Here is a 21830-nt window from a genome sequence, read left to right as displayed (position 1 = left end):
CAACTAACTTTAACGCTAAAAGAATCAACTTTCACAAAAGGAACAACCCTTCAATATTAGATGTCGAAAAAAATTCTTTTTTACAAAATAGATTAAGATTTTTTTTTTAACTCGCATTCAAAACGGAGCCCCGGCGCGAAGCGAGGGCTCCAGAACTAGTTGTTGTTGTTATTATTATTATTATTATTATTATTATTATTATTATTATTATTCAGAAATACGGAGTAAGATATACTACTACACCTGTAGTTATACCTGTCCTCTAACCAAACAAACCTACTCTCTCTCTCTCTCTCTCTCTCTCTCTCTCTCCCCCCAATTCTCTCTTCATCTTCACACACTTGTTGTTGAGGTGCTTTCTTTCTTTCACAATAACAACAGTTACTCCATTATTTACGTATACAACAAGAAAATAATGCATCGATCAATCAATCAATCAATACTAATTTGATTTTTCTTGCTTTGTGCAGCTAACCATTCTAGGGTTTTCTTTTTTGGGGAAAAAAAATTGAAAACCCTTTGACTTGAAATCAATCAAATTTAAAATTCAAAATTCGGAAGTCAAAATCGGAAGTCCGGTGGCCGGAATAAAATTGAAATGAGTGCATCAAGGTTCATAAAGTGTGTGACAGTAGGTGATGGAGCTGTTGGCAAGACTTGTATGCTCATTTCTTACACCAGCAACACTTTCCCCACTGTAATAAATCATTACTTATCTCTCTTTTTTACATTTAATATTACATTACTATTAAGTTTTAATTTTCATGCTTCATCTTTATCATTAATTAATTAATTTATTTATTTTAATAAAAATTGCATCTCTTTATAGTCTTTAACATGATTCAGTTTCTTTTTTTTCATGTTCTTCCCCAAATTTACTTTGTATTTAACTGTTATTGGAAATTAAAAAGAAAGTGAGTGTCTTGTTTTTGTCTCCTATCTATATGCAAATTTCTGTAATCCAAGGTCCCCCTCCCCATATGATTTATTAAATTAAATGAAATGCTTTATGTATTTTGTATTACTGTTTTTTTTTTTTTTTTAATAAATAAATTTCATTTATATTTGTACGAGTCTGGTTATATAATCTTGGAGATAAAAATATAGGCTTTACTTCTTTTTTTCAGTTTTGTTTTTCGAATTTATATTATATCTGTATCTGTATTTCATTGTTTCATATGATGAGTTATAGGAAAGGAATAATAATGTGGGATTACATTACATTCTGTTTTACACTAAAACATCATCTCTTAACACTTTGTTGAATGCGCATCTTATGTTGACAGGACTATGTACCAACTGTTTTCGACAATTTTAGTGCAAACGTAGTGGTCGATGGGAGCACCGTTAATCTAGGATTGTGGGATACTGCAGGTTAGTTGGTGTAAATGGCCGTTAGTTATTTGCCTTGTCTTTTGTTGTTGTTGCTAAGGTTTTGTTATTGCTTGGAACAGGGCAAGAAGATTACAATAGATTGAGACCTTTGAGTTATCGTGGTGCCGATGTCTTTATACTTGCGTTTTCTCTCATTAGCAAGGCTAGCTATGAAAACGTCTCTAAAAAGGTAATTCGTTTTGACTTTTTCACTAATGCATCCATCTTCCACATACCGTTTGCATATAATAATTATATATTATATTTAATTTATATGTTTGATCACAGCAAATATCATGTGACTTACAAGCATATGCATTGCAAAGCACTTTGTTTCATTTGTGTGATACTTTTCTTACTTATGTTACTTAAAAGAAATGTTAATGCACATGCTATTATGAGTTTATCTTTGACCTTAAAATATCAATCTGGTTTACTTTGACCATCAGTTACACATAAAAGAACATTAATACAATTTGTAATGACAATTTCAACATTATCATTTTGTGTCAATGTTAAAGATGTGTTTTGATCAGAAAAAGAATGGTACTTGGAAGAGCACCCAAAAAATTGAATTGGATCGAGTTGTGTTAGAAGATAAAACTTGGTCATTCGACTAAAAAAATTAGACCTTATTAATACTAAAAGCAATATTTTTATGGTGTTTTTTGCATTGTGCAGTGGATTCCTGAATTGAGGCATTACGCACCTGGGGTTCCAATAATCCTTGTTGGAACAAAGCTAGGTTAGATTCTTACACAATATTAATTGCAATTATGCTATTTGGTTCATCTACAATTCATTTTTTTTTTTTAATCCTTGTTTAGTCTTTATTTGTTTATCTTCACACTTGTTTAAACTCATTCACCCTTCATCAAATGCTTTTCACCAATATATGTCATGTCTTCAAATTAAAACCCTACTTTACTCAATAGGAGCCTAGTGTTAAAATGTTAATTGACAAAATGGGTAGGGACATATTATTATTATTGATGTAATAGTAAAATAGATATCTGACCAAACATGTGGTTCAAGAAAGTTTTGGACCATTATTGATTTTCTAAAAACCCTTCACCAATGTAAAAACGTAGGAAACTTGTATATCTAAACTGTCTTCAATCGGCTAACAAGTGATCGTAGCTCCAAAACTCCTAAGAAATGGTGATTTTGCAACCTTTATTGGACATGTAAGCATTGTTGTAAGATGTTGGCCGACACGTCGGTTTGGGGATTATCTAGTCCCGACTCGCCCAATAACGCCTTAAAAGTTGGTAAACACTAAAAAGTCGGGTCAAAGTTGGGCTGAGTCGGCCGAGTAGTCGGTCAAAATCAATGTTAGGCCAAAAGTATATATTTTCTTTTTTTGCCATTTGTATATGAGATTATTCAGCGTGAATCATTAAATGACAATAAAAAGATTGTTTCTTGTGCAGACCTTCGTGATGATAAGCAGTTCTTTACAGACCATCCTGGTGCAGTGCCGATTTCAACAGCTCAGGTAGACCCTATAGCCAATTTCTTATATCCTTTTCTATTATATTATGCATAGTTTTCATATATTAAATCTTTCATATGTTTTCCATTTGGATTCAACTTAAGTTTCATATCTTCGTAGGGAGAGGAGTTGAAGAAGCTAATTGGTGCACCTGCTTACATAGAGTGTAGCTCAAAAACACAGCAGGTGACGTTTCTTATCCCACCTCTAGTTTTAAAAATTGAAAGTTAATCGTTTTGGTTTAAAAAGTTAAATCCTTATATTGACTGAAACTTTGCCATTGCACCTTCAGAATGTGAAGGCTGTTTTCGATGCGGCCATTAAAGTGGTTTTGCAGCCACCAAAGCAAAAGAAGAAAAAGAAGCGAAAGGGTCAAAAGGCGTGCTCGATATTGTGATTTTGCAGATGTTTTCAGCCTCTGGAGGGAAGTGAAAAAAGTCGATCGTGCTATGCTAATTACCCTTCTACCTTTTTAAAGTATCTGATCTGATAAATGCTCACTTTTACTTTCTGTCTCAAGAAACTAAGATGTGTTGTGACAAATATGCAAGTAGATTGGAGGTGTTTGTAAGCTCTTATGTATATTGTTTTGTTTCTTTAACACCAAAAAATAGTGTTGAGGCTATTTTGGGTATTTGTAGTTTGCTTTGTTTGGGGTGAAATTAATTTGTTTTGGTTCTTGTAACCCTAATTATTTATTTGATGCTAGTTATCATGTTTTATTAAACTTATTCTCTTATAGTTCTTTTACATATTGTTAAACCATATTCAATATTGTCCTCGTGATGATAACCTTATTGGTTGGTTGATATGCAGCATAAAGCGAAGATCATGAGTTCAATGTTAACTCCACATCTTTGTAACAATGAGTTAAGTGACTTGTAGGTAGGTGGGTAGGGTCAGTCAGATGGTCGGTTTTGCTCTTATTCTGTACTAGTACCACTTACTTTTATATATGTATTTTCTGAAATTGAGCTTGCTAGCGTTTCTATAAACATAAGGTAACGTTATAGACCACATGTTTATTCTCTTATTTAAAAATCTCTCGACTTGTGTCTTGTTGCAACAAATTACTGAACCAGTAATTTAAAATTAATCGTAGTTGTTCTTTATTTATCTTAGACATTGATTGACATCATCCCCATTATTTGCTTTACCAATTTCGATTGCGTGCAAACTTACAATAGTATATTATATTTGTTACATCCGGTTGGTTTGCTCGGGTGACTGATCCTGCCATAATGTACTCCAACCTATATTATAGCACCGACACCTGAAGTCGAGCATACATACAACGCTTCATGCGTGAATAGCGCGTGCGCGCCCGGGGGGGGGGGGGGGGGATGAAAAGGCGGTAGACGATAATGAGAAGTGGCGCCGCGCTTGCTTAACCGAGGTTAGGTTATTTATAAACAAGAACCATAACATAAAAGCCCAATAGTAGTTTTGATGGGCTTATACAAATTTGCTGTGTTAGTTAATGTGTTTGATAAATTGTGCGTATGGATATTTGGTTTTGTGTTCATCCCCAAAAGTGGATTTGAATTTGAAAATGACATGAACACATGGCCACATGGGTGTCGTAATTAGCACATGAAAATAAGAGATATCTGCCATTTAACATGCATCACTCAACGTTAAGTGCTTGCTTCCAATAACAGCATAACCTTTTTTGTTGAATCATAATCATATCATCAATTAATGCAAGGTCAAATATATTTTCTTTCATTTTTTCATACAAGAAAATAAAAATTGTCATGAATTATGAAAGTTTGATGAGTTATGGTATCTTATTATTACCAATTGAATCTAAAATAAAACATTTTTTAATAAATATATGTTGTTTCCGATGTGGTAAGGTCCGAACAACCTATCAGAAATGAACCAATTCAGTAAGGTGGTGTACAATTGATATGGACTGTGTACCCTCATTGCCAACGATAATGATGCATGGTTCGATCGGTTGGAACTAGAGGTCCTAGTTTGTGCCTTGTATTAAAAGCAATATTTTGAATATAGGTAGCGTGTCCTTATTGTGATCAAACAACACTATATAATTAATTCTTTTAGAAGGGTAAACATATATAACCAACTCAGCTCACACATACCTAAACTACATACCAATAGGTCAAATGTATTTTATATCAGTACGTATATATAACACTATAACAGTGACATTTTAAACTCCATTTTCATCATAAATAAATTATTCTTTTTTGTCTTTTTTATTTGATAGAAGATTTGTTAGGTAAAATCTCAATCTAACTTATTATAGAAAATGAAAATATTTTTTTATTCCCATATATAAATTTTAAAGTTTTCGAAAGAAACATATGCATGGCTATACGTACTTCTTATGAGTTATGCCACTAATTAACCTTACATCTTTTTTATTTACATAATAATTTTATGCCGTTCCAACATCTTGATCTCATGATTTGTATATATAAATATAATATTTTTTTTTTTTTTTTTTAGGTAAAGGGTTGGTACCTGACAAATTGGCCTCGTGATTTGTATATATAGTATATACATTATTAACAATACAATGGTCAATTGTTTCCATATACACTCATGCGTCAATTCATATGTGTAATTAACCATATGCAATTATATATATATATATATATATATATATATATATATATATATATATATATATATATATATATATATATATATATATATATATATATATATATATATATATATATATATATATATATATATATATATATATATATGGGCAGGATCAATGGGGAAGTAACCAATCGGGGGGAAGCGGGGGGAAACAATTTTTTTTTTTTTTCGTTTTTTTGAATTTTTTTTTCCGGCATCAAGATCACACGAAAATATGAACATTTAGAAGAGACACTTCGTAATGAATGTTATTATTTAGGCGGGAAAACGATCGACAAAAATAACATTCAAGATAATATTGTTCGTGAAGAATATTAACGTTTTTTTTTTTTTTTTTTTTTTTTTTTGTGAAGTAAAATTTAGCCCGATTTAGAGTTTAGGGTTTAGGGTTTAGGGTTTGGTGTTTTGGGTTTATTCCATAAACTCAAAACACCAAACCCTAAACCCTAAACCCTAAACCGTTCGTGTTAAAAACTCAATCTAAATCCTAAATCTAAACTCTAAACCCTAAATTTCTAAACCCTAATATCTAAACCCTATAAACCCTAATATCTAAACCCTAATATCTAAATCCCAATAGCTAAAACCTCAAAATACGCTCGAAAAACACGATAATTGTTATATATTACTTCTTCGAGCGTTTTTCCGCCAAAATAAAAACATTTATCACAAAGTGTCTCTACTAAATGTTCATATTTTCATCTCATCTATAATGTTCGTGAACAAAGTTTTTTCAAAAAACGAAAAAAAAAATTTTTTTGCTTCCCCCCGCTTCCCCCCGAATGGTTACTCCCCTCTTGATCCTACCACTATATATATATATATATATATATATATATATATATATATATATATATATATATATATATATATATATATATTCTATACATCTATATAAAGCACATGTTTTAAATCTTACGTGTCATTTACTAAATTAATCTGAGTTAAATAATCTTACGTGTAAAATTCTTAGTTATACTAATCCTACGTGTCATTTTATTATTAAACCGAATTAAATATTAAATATATAATCATTATTATTATAATAAAAAAAGATATGGTATGAATATGGTATGGATTACTCCGTATATTATTTTTTATATAAATAAATATTTGTCAAATATATCTTATGAAGATTGTGATGATATACGGAGTAATATATTTATGGTAACAAACTTATAAAGTTTCATCCATATCATTATTATTTTCATTTCAATTACATTATTATTTTATACAAAATTTATTATATAATGATAACATAGAATAAATATAACTATACTTTACTAACGTTGCGTCACAAATTTTCAAATATATCTTATGAAGACTGTGATGATATACGGAGTAATATATTTATGGTAACAAACTTATAAAGTTTCATCCATATCATTATTATTTTCATTTCAATTACATTATTATTTTATACAAGATTTATTATATAATGATAACATAGAATAAATATAACTAGACTTTACTAACGTTGCGTCACAAATTTTCAACAAACTCATATTTTCTCTAAATATTAAGTAGTATATAATTTATATATAATTAGAAAGATATTAATGATGAAAATAAAAAAAATTGTAGAAGTTAAGTTACAAAAACCATCCAAAATCATTTTTGAAATTTGTCAACACCACGAGCTCTTAAACTCAAAAGAACACTACGGGCTCTTAAACTCAAAAGAATAATTATTTAAAAAAATCAGTTAATTTTGCATGATTATTTTACCTACCGTGCAACGCACGGGCTCTAAAACCTAGTATGTGTGACGACCCGGGAATTTCCGACCAAATTTAAACTTTATCTTTATATTAATCCGACACGATAAGCAAAGTTTGTTAAGTTAAATCTTGAAAATTTTAAAACTGTATTCATACATTCATTTAACCTCGACCAAATTCCAATGATTCACGAACCATTAAACGAACATAATTGATTATATATGAATATATGTATATATTATAACTTGATAACATTAGCGAGGTATTAAGTATAAATACTTTACAATATAGTATTTGGTTCTATATGTTTGTTGAAGAAATTTCATAGTAATAAATTGATGTAGTTTTCAACTGTACTAAAACACTTTTCCATATAACATGACTTGTCTATCTAAACTGCCTTTGAATAAATAAACGTAAGTTGAAATATTGGTTGTAACGTGTATTTAAAAGTATTCATTAAATATATATGTTTTCAAATTAAGTATACGGTAGTAACACCCGCCTAGTGACGCATTTGATATAAAAAAAAACGATTAGTACTTGTATCCATTTAAATTCTTAAAAAGAAAAATGTTACGCGCTAAACTATTTTCCTAAATAAAATAAAAATAAACTTTGAAAAATAAATAGTTTTGAAAAACTAAATGTTATATTAGATGAAAGATTTTGGATACAAATTTATATTCCTAAAAATGTATCTATATATTTTAACCTCGTCATAAAACGTCTCAATTTAAAATAAAATATTTTGGTAAACAACGAGTCACTGATTTATAGAAGCAAATGACCACGACACTCAAATTTTATAAGATATATTTTCATAAAGTATTTTTTTATAAATAAATCAAATTATTATTAAAGGTACACGTCGCGTAACGTAAAAGGCTAGTTTTCTAAACGTACGAGAGTGCGCTCGAAAAATCGAAAGTGGTACATGAGTCATGAGACCACGTCCGTGTCATTTTTATAAAAATTATATTTTTACTACCACGTAAATATAATATAATATTTAATTAATTCTAAAGATTAAATATATTATATATTAATTAATATATAAACTAATCTATATTACGTACCATATGTGTAATATGTGTAAAGAACTAGTGTCGGCAAAATTCTTGTGAGTGCATATGAGCTGTAATGGTCGCATGGGGTATGATTGGGGGAGAGGTCTTATAAAACGCACGGGTTCCATTTTCATTCATATTCTATCTCTCTCTCTCGTAGTATATGTATGTTTATATTATTTTTATTATTATTATTATTATTGTTATTATTAATATTAAGATTATTAATTTTATTATTTTTAGTATTAAGTATTAATAAGCGATATTATTAGTAGTATTACATAAAATACTACGACGAGGTCATGAACGAGTAATTTCAAAACTGGGTTCGAGTAGGATAGGGCTAAGGAAATTATGGGTTATAGCTATGGAGGTGATGGGTATGGTTCATGGGTATGCACATGAGGTCAATTTAGTGTTTATCATCTCCGTTGCGTCTACGTACCTTTCCTGCAATATTGAACCTCAATATTGATACGTGAGTACTCGTAAATTAATTTTTACATATCAATAGTGTATCCTTGACTAGTGCTTGAGAATATAGGATTATGCATTCTTATATTTTTGATATTGCCCTTAGATAGGTTATGTCGAATCTCGAATTAATTACACCTGCGATTGAGATAAGGTATAAGATATGCATGTCCTTGGAAAGCTAGCGAAAAATTAAGAACTTTTCCTTTAGATGTCGAATGGTTTCGATGAACGGATTAGGAGTTATAGCCAATTGAATTTTTTTTTTAAAAATGATTATTATTATCGTCGTTCTAGTTTTATCAAATTATTATTATTATTATTTGTATTATTATTATTATCAATAAAAAGTATTATCATTAAAAATTGTTATTTTTATTACTATCGTTAAAGTTATTATTATTAAAACAGTTATCATAATATTTATTATTATTAGTATTATTATAATTAAACTAATATTAGTAACACTTAATTATTATAATTTACTATTATTATCACTAAAATGAACGCGACATAAAAGACGATTTAAAAGCTGCTAACAAATCAATTAGGAAATAATAAGTATGAGTATCATGATAAAATTTAAAATATTATAAGAAAATGATTTAGATAAAATTATCGTTGTTCATTATTTTTATCACTATTATTATTAAAAATATTAATTTTTACAAAAGTTATTATTTTTAATAGGAATATCATTGTTAATATAAATTTCACTAATATCGTGAATTAGAATTATCATTTCTCATAATATCATTTTGGTAAATACAAAAATTAATATTTTTAATAATAGGATAATAATAATTATTATTACAAAATACTACAACTTTTACCTACTAATATTATCAATGTTATTTTATCAAATAAATATGTAATACAAATAATATAATTACTTTAATAAAACCTATCATAATATCTTTACTAAACGAACTTTATAAGATATGTCAAAGTATATTTTTATATAAAATTTTATTATATTATTACTCTAATAAATCTTTTAAAAATATTTAAAAATATAAAACGACGATATTTAAAATATATAATAATCATTTATAAATTTTGGAAATTATTTTTGAGTCAAATTGACTTTTGTAAACCTTTGCATATTAGTCTCGAGCATTAGAATTGTGGTACACTATGACTTGACTTAAATTATTAGACAAATATTGACCAACATATAAAAATACATAATTAATATAGGTTCGTGAATCCGAGGCCAACCTTACAATTGTCCAATGATGTTATATGTATTTTTACTACGAAATACAGTATGGTGAGTTTCATTTGCCTTTTTACCCTTTATATTTTTGGGCTGAGAATACATGCGCAATTTTTATAAATGTTTTACGAAATAGACACAAGTAATCGAAACTACATTATATGGTTGAATTATCGAAATCGAATATGCCTTTTTTTATTAAGTCTGGTAATCTAAGAATTAGGGAACAGACACCCTAATTGACGCGAATCCTAAAGATAGATCTATCGGGCCCAACAAGCCCCATCCAAAGTACCGGATGCTTTAGTACTTCGAAATTTATATCATGTCCGAAGGAGGATCCCAGAATGATGGGGATATTCTAATATGCATATTGTTAAGGTCGGTTACCAGGTGTTCTATCCATATGAATGATATTTTTGTCTCTATCCATGGGACGTATATTTATGAGAAATGGAAATATGAAATCTTGTGGTCTATTAAAATTATGAAATGATTATTTATGTTAAACTAATGAACTCACCAACCTTTTGGTTGACACTTTAAAGCATGTTTATTCTCAGGTATGAAAGAAATCTTCCGCTGTGCATTTGCTCATATTAGAGATATTACTTGGAGTCATTTATGACATATTTCAAAAGACGTTGCATTCGAGTCGTTGAGGTCATCAAGATTATTATTAAGTCAATTATAGTTGGATGTATTATGAAATGGTATGCAGGTCGTCAACTTTCAATGAAATGAAAGTTTGTCTTTCAAAACGAATGCAATGTTTGTAAAATGTATCATATAGAGGTCAAGTACCTCGTGATGTAACCAACTATTGTGAATCGTTTATAATCGATGTGGACTTCGTCCAGATGGATTAGGACGGGTCTCTACAGTTGGTATCAGAGCGGTGGTCTTAGCGAACCAGGTCTGCATTAGTGTGTATAACCGATAAGTCATTAGGATGCATTAGTGAGTCTGGACTTCGACCGTGTCTGCATGTCAAAAATTTTGCCTATCGTTTTTGTCGGAAATCATCAGTTTATCATCCTTAAGATATTACCTGCTTATCATTCTTAGTCTAGACACATCTTACTGCAATGATTGCATGAATAGTGTATAGACAAAATTTATATCTTAGCATATCTACTAATCCATATCTTGGCGTATCTGTCACTGTAGACTTTATCTGACACGTTTCCTAAATTTTCTCCGTAATTCACGGGATCTTTGGAAGTATGTATAGATATTCTATATATAATTAGAATATCATTCGATATTCGAAAATCATTTCATATCAAAACCCTTTAACTGATCGTGAGAGATGGATCCTACACCTAGCTTGGATTCCATTAGTTCCGGAAGCGATTTCGAGTTGTATATTGAAGCAGACTCCGAAGTCAATGAACCAGAAGTGCCTCAACCATTTAGTTATTTTTCTTTTTTTGGAGGAGATGGGGGTGGGTCCGAGACTTACTCACTCGATGGAGAAATGAAGAAGGCGAGTCCTACCACGAACCAAACTTACCTCCTAACATCGGAGAAAACGATGTACTCACCGGCGAACCTATGCGCAACATTGTATTCACCCTTCTTGCTAAAGTTTTTCACCTCGAAGGTCGCATTACTGTAATCTCAAAAAATATTCAACCTCTACTTCCGAATACCAATAGAAGGGGAATATTAAAAGAAGTTAGGGAACTTCGAATTGATAATCAAGATCTATCGAATCAGATGAGTGGATGGATAGAAATGATAGAGGGTAGGATAGAAAACTTGACAAGAATGGTGTGTGATCTACAAGCTATACTTACTACACCAACATCATCAGCATCAACAACACTTGTAGCATCGACAGCAACAGTACCACCATCAGCAGCACCAGCAGCATAACCAGTACCAACCACAACAACATCATCACACGTCTCAACCTCGCAGTCTATACCCCTAGCATAATCATCGTTCTACGAATCGTTCTACATAAACTATCTTCGTCCTTCATGGCGATTATATAATCTCTAATGTTTTAGAGATTATGTACCTTAGTTCTAGCCGTAAATCTGATGAGTTTAATATCACATTGACTCATTAAATTCATGATTACGTCTTAAGAAAATATATATGTATATATGTTTTCATAAAGATGGTAATTAAAAGTTTTATAGTACAAACTGTTAATGGTGAAAATATTTTAACGGGTAGGTAATACCCGAGGAATATTTAGATTTCACATTAATAAGTTACATTGTACGTTCTTCGTATCTGATTCAACAGTCTTTTACTATCCTACTTACATCCATCGATATACAAATCCGTTCACCACAGAATAACCATATTCATCCAATTTCATATTGAGATTTCGATTTATCAGAATCCAACAAGTGGCATAATGAAGAAAACATTTGACAAAATAAAATTTGTTAGAAACAAATAATTTACTATGAAAATTTTTGTTAAGAATCCACGTTAACTCTTCCTAGCTAATTGTTCCTAGCTAACTGATTACATTTTATTTATCGCAATTTAATTATCGCAATTTACATTCTCGCAATTTTATTTAAATTTCTGTTATTTATTTTACGCATTTTAAATATCGAGACATGTATACAATGTTTTGACATATCATATCGACCCATATATATATATATATTATTTGGAATAACCATAGACACTCTATATGCAGTAATGATCGAGTTCTCTATACAGGGTTGAGGTTGATTCTATAATAATATATATAAGTTTGAGTTGTGATCGAGTCTGAGACAGGTACACGGGTCACGATACGAATTAATTAATTCGTATATTATATATAAAACTATATATGAATTATTGGACTGTTAACTGTGGGCTATCGACTGTGGACTAATATGATTGGACAATTAAAATGAATTAAAATATTAATTATAACATATGAAACTAAACAATTCTTCAAGTTTGCCACTTGATTTCATCTCAAATCTCATTGTATCTTGACAATTATAATCCGCGTTCAAACCTTTCATGATTCTTGAAAACACCTCAATCAAGAGGATGAATCAACCGCACTTCATCTACGGGAGAAAAGATTGATGCATATAGTTATGCACCTGAAAACACTCAGAATCTGAGTAAATGCTTAAAATGTATCTGTGCTAGCTCTTTTGGCGTTGTTATTACCGAAAATAACTTTGCTATTCATTTTTCAAAATAGCAAATTTTGTCACAGCTCCAGCAAGTCAACTTCGACTTTTCGTTCGAAACAACCTTATTATCACCTTAATCTATATGCATGCTCTTTTATTGTTACCAGAGAATCTTTTATATTCTACCATATTACCAGCAGACATACCAGTAATCTCGTTGCTCCTTGGTTTAAATCCCTCCGATAAATCACTACTTTTATCTATTGAAGTCTCATCATATTCTCAACCGCATCTGGTAACGAGAATTGCCATACCAATTACCGGGAATCAGCAAATCTGTATTGTGAGCCACGTAACGTTTCCACATCAACAGTTATATGTAAACATATAACATTTATCTCTTAGAATTATGATCTTTCATCTGAAATCCTGAAAAGCACTCGGTCTACAAATCAAATACTCTGAATGTTGAAAAAGCTGAATGAAGCAACAGAAACCGTAGACAACCGTAAACAACCTTAATCGTCGGAAGTTGATGATAAAGAATTGTAGGTTGGCAAAGCTCAGAAAAAAAGTTTGAAACTGAAAAACTGATTGAGCAAACTATGAAGGGAGCCGTGGACAAATCACAAAGAATAAGTTTGACTTCAAAGAATCTAAATGATTCAGTACCTGCTGAAGTCATTAACGAATACCTTGCTTTTGACTCCAAACTCTTGCGGACAAATTTTCTTCATCATCCTTCGATATTAGAAATTCCAAGATATCATCGTATCTTTCATTATAAATATCCTCCATATTTCTGAAAATATTTTCATAACTATTATTATCTGAAATCATTAATCTATTCGTACTATCAGTGTTACATCATATAGAAACTGATAGTTTCTATATTCTATAAACTTTCGAGTTTAAAATATGAATGTTATTGAAGTAATGTTGGGAACTGATGCATGAGTTAGTATAATATAATGACACTTGATCAACGTGATTATATTACAGTAAGTCGTGCTGAGTTCTAATGAAACGTGATGATTCACAGATCATAACGTCATCATGTGCCATGTTACACGACTCTTACGTTCTGTCTAATCTATAAACATATCAAGAACATATTTTTTCTTGATAGTCCTATCTTTCCTTGAATTCTGGTAATTTGACAAGTCAAATTGTGTTATTACTATTTCTTTCGTAGAACATTAACAATGTTCATTCTGAAACTTATATCTGCGAATTCTGGACTATTACAAGAGATGCCTAATCGCAAGAAGAAGAAACGAAAGGACAAAGCTCTGAAATAGAAATTTAAGTATAAATCGCAGCAAATATGGGGAGAGTATTAACTGGGGATAACAATGATTATAGAAAACAGAAGCAAGGACTTCGAAATATAAAGGAGAAAATAAATCTGATAACCACACATAAATTACAAACCGTGTATATTAATGTTTATCGCAACATAAAGACACGGAAGAATTAAACACACTATAATTCCGAGGGCGAAGTAGAAGAACACAGATTCCTCAGGTGGAAGTTGGAAAAGGAGAATGATTGTTGAGATAGTAAGAATAAGGACAAGAATCAGAACTGGATTAAGCATTTTCACAGCCTTTTGAGTTTGGGAATTTAGTATAGGAGTGGTAAAGACAATGGAACGGAAGAAGTTCATTTATAGTGAGAATACCAGACAAAGTAATCGAGACAAATGATCGCATTTAATTATAGAGATCTTAATTTCCATAAACCCCGAAGAATCAGATCTTATAGATTTCCAAGATTTTCTTTAAATCCCTTGAATTCCGGAATTCAACCATGATAACGTCAAAAGTTAAGGCAAAACTTTAGTTCTCAATTCATTCCTTTTGGGGTAGTTTCACTCGTACTCTTCAAGTATCGAATTGTTTTATCTATATTACTCAATAGTGATAAAACTCTATACACCAACTCAGAATCGTCATAAAAACATTTCATTTGATTAGCCATAACGACCACGATCAAATTTCGGGACGAAATTTCTTTAACGGGTAGGTACTGTGACGACCCGGGAATTTCTGACCAAATTTAAACTTTATCTTTATATTAATCCGACACGATAAGCAAAGTTTGTTAAGTTAAATCTTGAAAATTTTAAAACTGTATTCATACATTCATTTAACCTCGACCAAATTCCAATGATTCACGAACCATTAAACGAACATAATTGATTATATATGAATATATGTATATATTATAACTTGATAACATTAGCGAGGTATTAAGTATAAATACTTTACAATATAGTATTTGGTTCTATATGTTTGTTGAAGAAATTTCATAGTAATAAATTGATGTAGTTTTCAACTGTACTAAAACACTTTTCCATATAACATGACTTGTCTATCTAAACTGCCTTTGAATAAATAAACGTAAGTTGAAATATTGGTTGTAACGTGTATTTAAAAGTATTCATTAAATATATATGTTTTCAAATTAAGTATACGGTAGTAACACCCACCTAGTGACGCATTTGATATAAAAAAAAACGATTAGTACTTGTATCCATTTAAATTCTTAAAAAGAAAAATGTTACGCGCTAAACTATTTTCCTAAATAAAATAAAAATAAACTTTGAAAAATAAATAGTTTTGAAAAACTAAATGTTATATTAGATGAAAGATTTTGGATACAAATTTATATTCCTAAAAATGTATCTATATATTTTAACCTCGTCATAAAACGTCTCAATTTAAAATAAAATATTTTGGTAAACAACGAGTCACTGATTTATAGAAGCAAATGACCACGACACTCAAATTTTATAAGATATATTTTCATAAAGTATTTTTTTATAAATAAATCAAATTATTATTAAAGGTACACGTCGCGTAACGTAAAAGGCTAGTTTTCTAAACGTACGAGAGTGCGCTCGAAAAATCGAAAGTGGTACATGAGTCATGAGACCACGTCCGTGTCATTTTTATAAAAATTATATTTTTACTACCACGTAAATATAATATAATATTTAATTAATTCTAAAGATTAAATATATTATATATTAATTAATATATAAACTAATCTATATTACGTACCATATGTGTAATATGTGTAAAGAACTAGTGTCGGCAAAATTCTTGTGAGTGCATATGAGCTGTAATGGTCGCATGGGGTATGATTGGGGGAGAGGTCTTATAAAACGCACGGGTTCCATTTTCATTCATATTCTCTCTCTCTCTTTCTCTCTCGTAGTATATGTATGTTTATATTATTTTTATTATTATTATTATTATTGTTATTATTAATATTAAGATTATTAATTTTATTATTTTTAGTATTAAGTATTAATAAGCGATATTATTAGTAGTATTACATAAAATACTACGACGAGGTCATGAACGAGTAATTTCAAAACTGGGTTCGAGTAGGATAGGGCTAAGGAAATTATGGGTTATAGCTATGGAGGTGATGGGTATGGTTCATGGGTATGCTCATGAGGTCAATTTAGTGTTTATCATCTCCGTTGCATCTACGTACCTTTCCTGCAATATTGAACCTCAATATTGATACGTGAGTACTCGTAAATTAATTTTTACATATCAATAGTGTATCCTTGACTAGTGCTTGAGAATATAGGATTATGCATTCTTATATTTTTGATATTGCCCTTAGATAGGTTATGTCGAATCTCGAATTAATTACACCTGTGATTGAGATAAGGTATAAGATATGCATGTCCTTGGAAAGCTAGCGAAAAATTAAGAACTTTTTCTTTAGATGTCGAATGGTTTCGATGAACGGATTAGGAGTTATAGTCAATTGAATTTTTTTTAAAAATGATTATTATTATCGTCGTTCTAGTTTTATCAAATTATTATTATTATTATTATTTGTATTATTATTATTATCAATAAAAAGTATTATCATTAAAAATTGTTATTTTTATTACTATCGTTAAAGTTATTATTATTAAAACAGTTATCATAATATTTATTATTATTAGTATTATTATAATTAAACTAATATTAGTAACACTTAATTATTATAATTTACTATTATTATCACTAAAATGAACGCGACATAAAAGACGATTTAAAAGCTGCTAACAAATCAATTAGGAAATAATAAGTATGAGTATCATGATGAAATTTAAAATATTATAAGAAAATGATTTAGATAAAATTATCGTTGTTCATTATTTTTATCACTATTATTATTAAAAATATTAATTTTTACAAAAGTTATTATTTTTAATAGGAATATCATTGCTAATATAAATTTCACTAATATCGTTAATTAGAATTATCATTTCTCATAATATCATTTTGGTAAATACAAAAAATAATATTTTTAATAATAGGATAATAATAATTATTATTACAAAATACTACAACTTTTACCTACTAATATTATCAATGTTATTTTATCAAATAAATATGTAATACAAATAATATAATTACTTTAATAAAACCTATCATAATATCTTTACTAAACGAACTTTATAAGATATGTCAAAGTATATTTTTATATAAAATTTTATTATATTATTACTCTAATAAATCTTTTAAAAATATTTAAAAATATAAAACGACGATATTTAAAATATATAATAATCATTTATAAATTTTGGAAATTATTTTTGAATCAAATTGACTTTTGTAAACCTTTGCATATTAGTCTCGAGCATTAGAATTGTGGTACACTATGACTTGACTTAAATTATTAGACAAATATTGACCAACATATAAAAATACATAATTAATATAGGTTCGTGAATCCGAGGCCAACCTTACAATTGTCCAATGATGTTATATGTATTTTTACTACGAAATACAGTATGGTGAGTTTCATTTGCCTTTTTACCCTTTATATTTTTGGGCTGAGAATACATGCGCAATTTTTATAAATGTTTTACGAAATAGACACAAGTAATCAAAACTACATTATATGGTTGAATTATCGAAATCGAATATGCCTTTTTTTATTAAGTCTGGTAATCTAAGAATTAGGGAACAGACACCCTAATTGACGCGAATCCTAAAGATAGATCTATCGGGCCCAACAAGCCCCATCCAAAGTACCGGATGCTTTAGTACTTTGAAATTTATATCATGTCCGAAGGAGGATCCCGGAATGATGGGGATATTCTAATATGCATATTGTTAAGGTCGGTTACCAGGTGTTCTATCCATATGAATGATATTTTTGTCTCTATCCATGGGACGTATATTTATGAGAAATGGAAATATGAAATTTTGTGGTCTATTAAAATTATGAAATGATTATTTATGTTAAACTAATGAACTCACCAACCTTTTGGTTGACACTTTAAAGCATGTTTATTCTCAGGTATGAAAGAAATCTTCCGCTGTGCATTTGCTCATATTAGAGATATTACTTGGAGTCATTTATGACATATTTCAAAAGACGTTGCATTCGAGTCGTTGAGGTCATCAAGATTATTGTTAAGTCAATTATAGTTGGATGTATTATGAAATGGTATGCAGGTCGTCAACTTTCAATGAAATGAAAGTTTGTCTTTCAAAACGAATGCAATGTTTGTAAAATGTATCATATAGAGGTCAAGTACCTCGTGATGTAACCAACTATTGTGAATCGTTTATAATCGATGTGGACTTCGTCCGGATGGATTAGGACGGGTCTCTACAGTATGTATATATATATATATATATATATATATATATATATATATATATATATATATATATATATATATATATATGATTCAGTTAATATAAAGCAAGGAATCATTGATAGTACGAGAGTACGGGCTATTAGTGAAATACGCGATGCATCTGAATTTTTTTGCAGGCTTTTAACTAGTGATACTATTGGATATTGTTAATTTTTTTTAGTAACACCATTGAATAATTAAAATTTAGCACTCGTGACTACGATTTCTAAATTTCTGCAAGTAAAAAGTTCCCAAACAGGTTACAAGCAACATAAGAGTTTATTTGATAAGTTGATACACAACTAACATATTAATTAATGATTAAATATTAATCTTGTTATCTCATGTTAAAGTGGTTTAGAAATGTTGTATACTAAATATTACGGAGTAAGTGTTAAGTGTGGTGAAAAATTAGAACAAAAAAAAGTGGTGTTGAAGGTGTGAAGAATTTGATCAAAGGAACAAATCGAAGAGAGCTTGACTTGGTGAACAAGTCGTAGGGAGCTTGACTTGGTGAACAAGTCGTAGAGAGCTTGACTTGGTGAACAAGTTGTAGGGAGCTTGACTTGGTAAACAAGTCGTAGAGATTCTCCTGCCTTAATTAAATCTTCTAGTAGGAATGGAGTATGGAGCAAGTAATAGATATTTTTGGAATGTCTTTTGCTTGAAGTACAAGTTTAACTTGGTGGACAATTTAACTCTTCCAATAAAGTGTAACCCCTAACCTCATTGTAATGTGTGCACAATAATACAAGAAAATATCTGGTTTGCGCCCGTGGAGTAAACCCTTCTCTGTGTTTTGGAGTTGGGATATAACCACGTTAAATACCCATGTCGTTTTTACTTTATTTATCGTTATGCTTTAATTATTCGTTTGTCGTACGTGGGTTAGTGATTTTGATCAATCGCGTGTCTTGTTAGGGCCTACCGAATTCCTAACAAGTGGTATCAGAGCTCAAGGTTCGAGTATGGGCACGATGGCGAATTGAAAGTATGGCGAACGAACGACGGATATATGATGTGATGCAACATGTATCATGATCATGGGATCAGTCAACGGGGTCGATGATCGGATCGACGGGTTTTGTTTCTGAGAGATTTTCGGGAAGATCCGGGTATCGGATCTAAGTTATCATTCCTTGCGGTCTCGTTCGAGGGAATGATGAACTTTTAAAATTCGGATTCTACTACGCAGATGGAGGAGAAAAATTGTACCAGGTTCGTTAACCGTTGGATTGGTTTGAAATTTTTACCAAAGGTGCTAGATGCATGAATCTAGTGGCCGTACAAATTTGAGGATGATTGGACAGTTAGATTTCAAGATATGATTTTTCAAATGCTTATGTTCAAAGTTTAATTACGAAGCTGTGAGAGAAGAAAACTCACTACGGGTTCGTAACCGTTGGATCGCTATGATATTAACTTTAGATTCTAGACTCATAGATCTAGTCGTGGTCAAAATTTGGTGGTGATCGGACCGTTCAATTTGGAGATATGTGTTTTTGAAGTAGCTATCATTCGAGTTTAGAGTAGCTGAACGAGAAAATTCATAGAGGGTTCGTATATTGTTGGATCGACTTGAATTTTGGATTATAGGTTCCAGACATTCTGGTCTAGAGATGGTTAAAATCTGGTAACGATCGAACCGTTGGATCTTGAGATAAGTTTTTCGAAGTGGCGGCAGTTTTATGGGAGAGTTTCCGGGTTTTGATGTTGCGAGTGGTGAGACGATTTGTTTTGCGAATCTTCGGGCGATAATGGCTGTGATTTTTTCAGAGATGTAGCTTTGTTACGGGAGTCAAAATATTCCGGATGTGATGGACGACGATGTGGGCGCACCTCTCAGCGTGCGTGCGTTCCCTTGGTAACGTTGAGTTGATCCTGAAATCTTGTATCGAAATCTCACTGGTCCGCACACAGAAAGTTTGAGAGTTCCATTTGGCGGCGATAAAGGTTGGGTCCGAACTATCATTGGAAGGGAGGCCCATATGGATTTGGGTTTGAGGGGAGGTTTGTTATGGTACAAACCAAAGTCATACATCGAATATGGGGAAGAAACAAAAGTGTGCTTTGGAGGTGGTTTCTCTCAGGATTGGGCGGCCAAGTAATAAACAATTGGGACATTCGTTTGGAATTCGACAGTGGGAGTTATCGTGGAAGGTTGGATACTATCAGGTTGTAGTCTGGATGTGTGGATAGCGCAACGTGACATTTGCAGCATGTCAACGGTTGGCTTAACCCCTTGGTTGGCTCACGCGGTTGTGCACCCTTAGTGGATGAGTTGATCTTGGAGCCTTGTACCGTAAGTAGACTTAATGTGGTCCCATTCAAGTTGTATTCCGAGTTTGCGGCAGGTACTAGAGAAGGTTGGATCTTGACTATCATTGGAGGGATGCCGAGTTGAACTTGGGTTTGAGGGGAGGTTTGTTATGGTGCAAATCAAAGTCCAACATCAGATTATTGAACGGGCCGACTAATGTATTTAGTCGAATATTCTATAGTATATGGAATATGTGGGCAGGGTTAGAGCTTCTCTCACTAAAGAAATTGGTTTGAAGTTGTCAGAAAGGACGCGTTCGACTGTGGCTCGGGTTTGGTTGATGGTTTGTTCAACAAAACGAGCGGTTTTCTTCGGGGTGACCAATTAGGAATCTTTAGGTGATGGTAGAAGTGGATAATCTTGTAAGTCCTGTAACTTGAGCTTTCTAGAGGGTGTCGGGAACTCAGTAGGAGTTTGGTAACCGACTAGAGTACCGAGCTAGTGGGAGTTTGACGACTAATGGGAGTTATGGAGACTGTCTCTAGTATTCACATGATTAGTGCGTATAACACCAGGGTACTTGTATGTTGAAAACACACCCTCGAATGGCAAAGAGATTTACAACTGACCGGTGGAACAAACCAGATTCTTCTCGGATAGCCGTGGTTTTATTTCTTACTCGTACAGTGGGAGCGTGCTTGGGATGAGAAGATGGGGTTTGTGAAATTCATAGCTATGAGGAGGTCAGTGTACCAGCGAGAAAGCGAAAAGTTGAAAATGTGGTAGATTTCGAGGTTGT

The 21830-nt window shown here is 31.1% G+C and overlaps 1 protein-coding gene across 1 annotated transcript; it reads left to right on the top strand.

Annotated features, from left to right (window-relative positions):
- Positions 1–228: 228 nt before the first annotated feature.
- On the top strand, positions 229–3619 carry LOC139845108 (rac-like GTP-binding protein ARAC3). Its single transcript, XM_071835331.1, has 8 exons — positions 229–352; positions 471–697; positions 1287–1374; positions 1455–1564; positions 2056–2119; positions 2808–2872; positions 2990–3055; positions 3162–3619. Exons 2-8 carry the CDS (start codon positions 599–601, stop codon positions 3264–3266), a joined length of 597 nt encoding a protein of 198 aa, XP_071691432.1. The 5' UTR covers positions 229–352; positions 471–598; the 3' UTR covers positions 3267–3619.
- The last annotated feature ends 18211 nt before the right edge of the window (positions 3620–21830 follow it).

Source organism: Rutidosis leptorrhynchoides, chromosome 4 (assembly GCF_046630445.1).
Source record: "Rutidosis leptorrhynchoides isolate AG116_Rl617_1_P2 chromosome 4, CSIRO_AGI_Rlap_v1, whole genome shotgun sequence".
Taxonomy (NCBI): domain Eukaryota; kingdom Viridiplantae; phylum Streptophyta; class Magnoliopsida; order Asterales; family Asteraceae; genus Rutidosis; species Rutidosis leptorrhynchoides.
The sequence above is the reverse complement of the archived record's forward strand: the minus strand, read 5'-3'. Positions and strand labels throughout refer to the sequence as shown.

Coding starts and splice junctions, on each gene's coding strand:
- LOC139845108 (XM_071835331.1), top strand. CDS start 599: ATGAGTGCATCAAGGTTCATAAAGTGTGTGACAGTAGGTGATGGAGCT. Junction 1,565..2,055: donor ATGAAAACGTCTCTAAAAAG/GTAATTCGTTTT, acceptor TGCATTGTGCAG/TGGATTCCTGAATTGAGGCA. Junction 3,056..3,161: donor GTAGCTCAAAAACACAGCAG/GTGACGTTTCTT, acceptor TTGCACCTTCAG/AATGTGAAGGCTGTTTTCGA.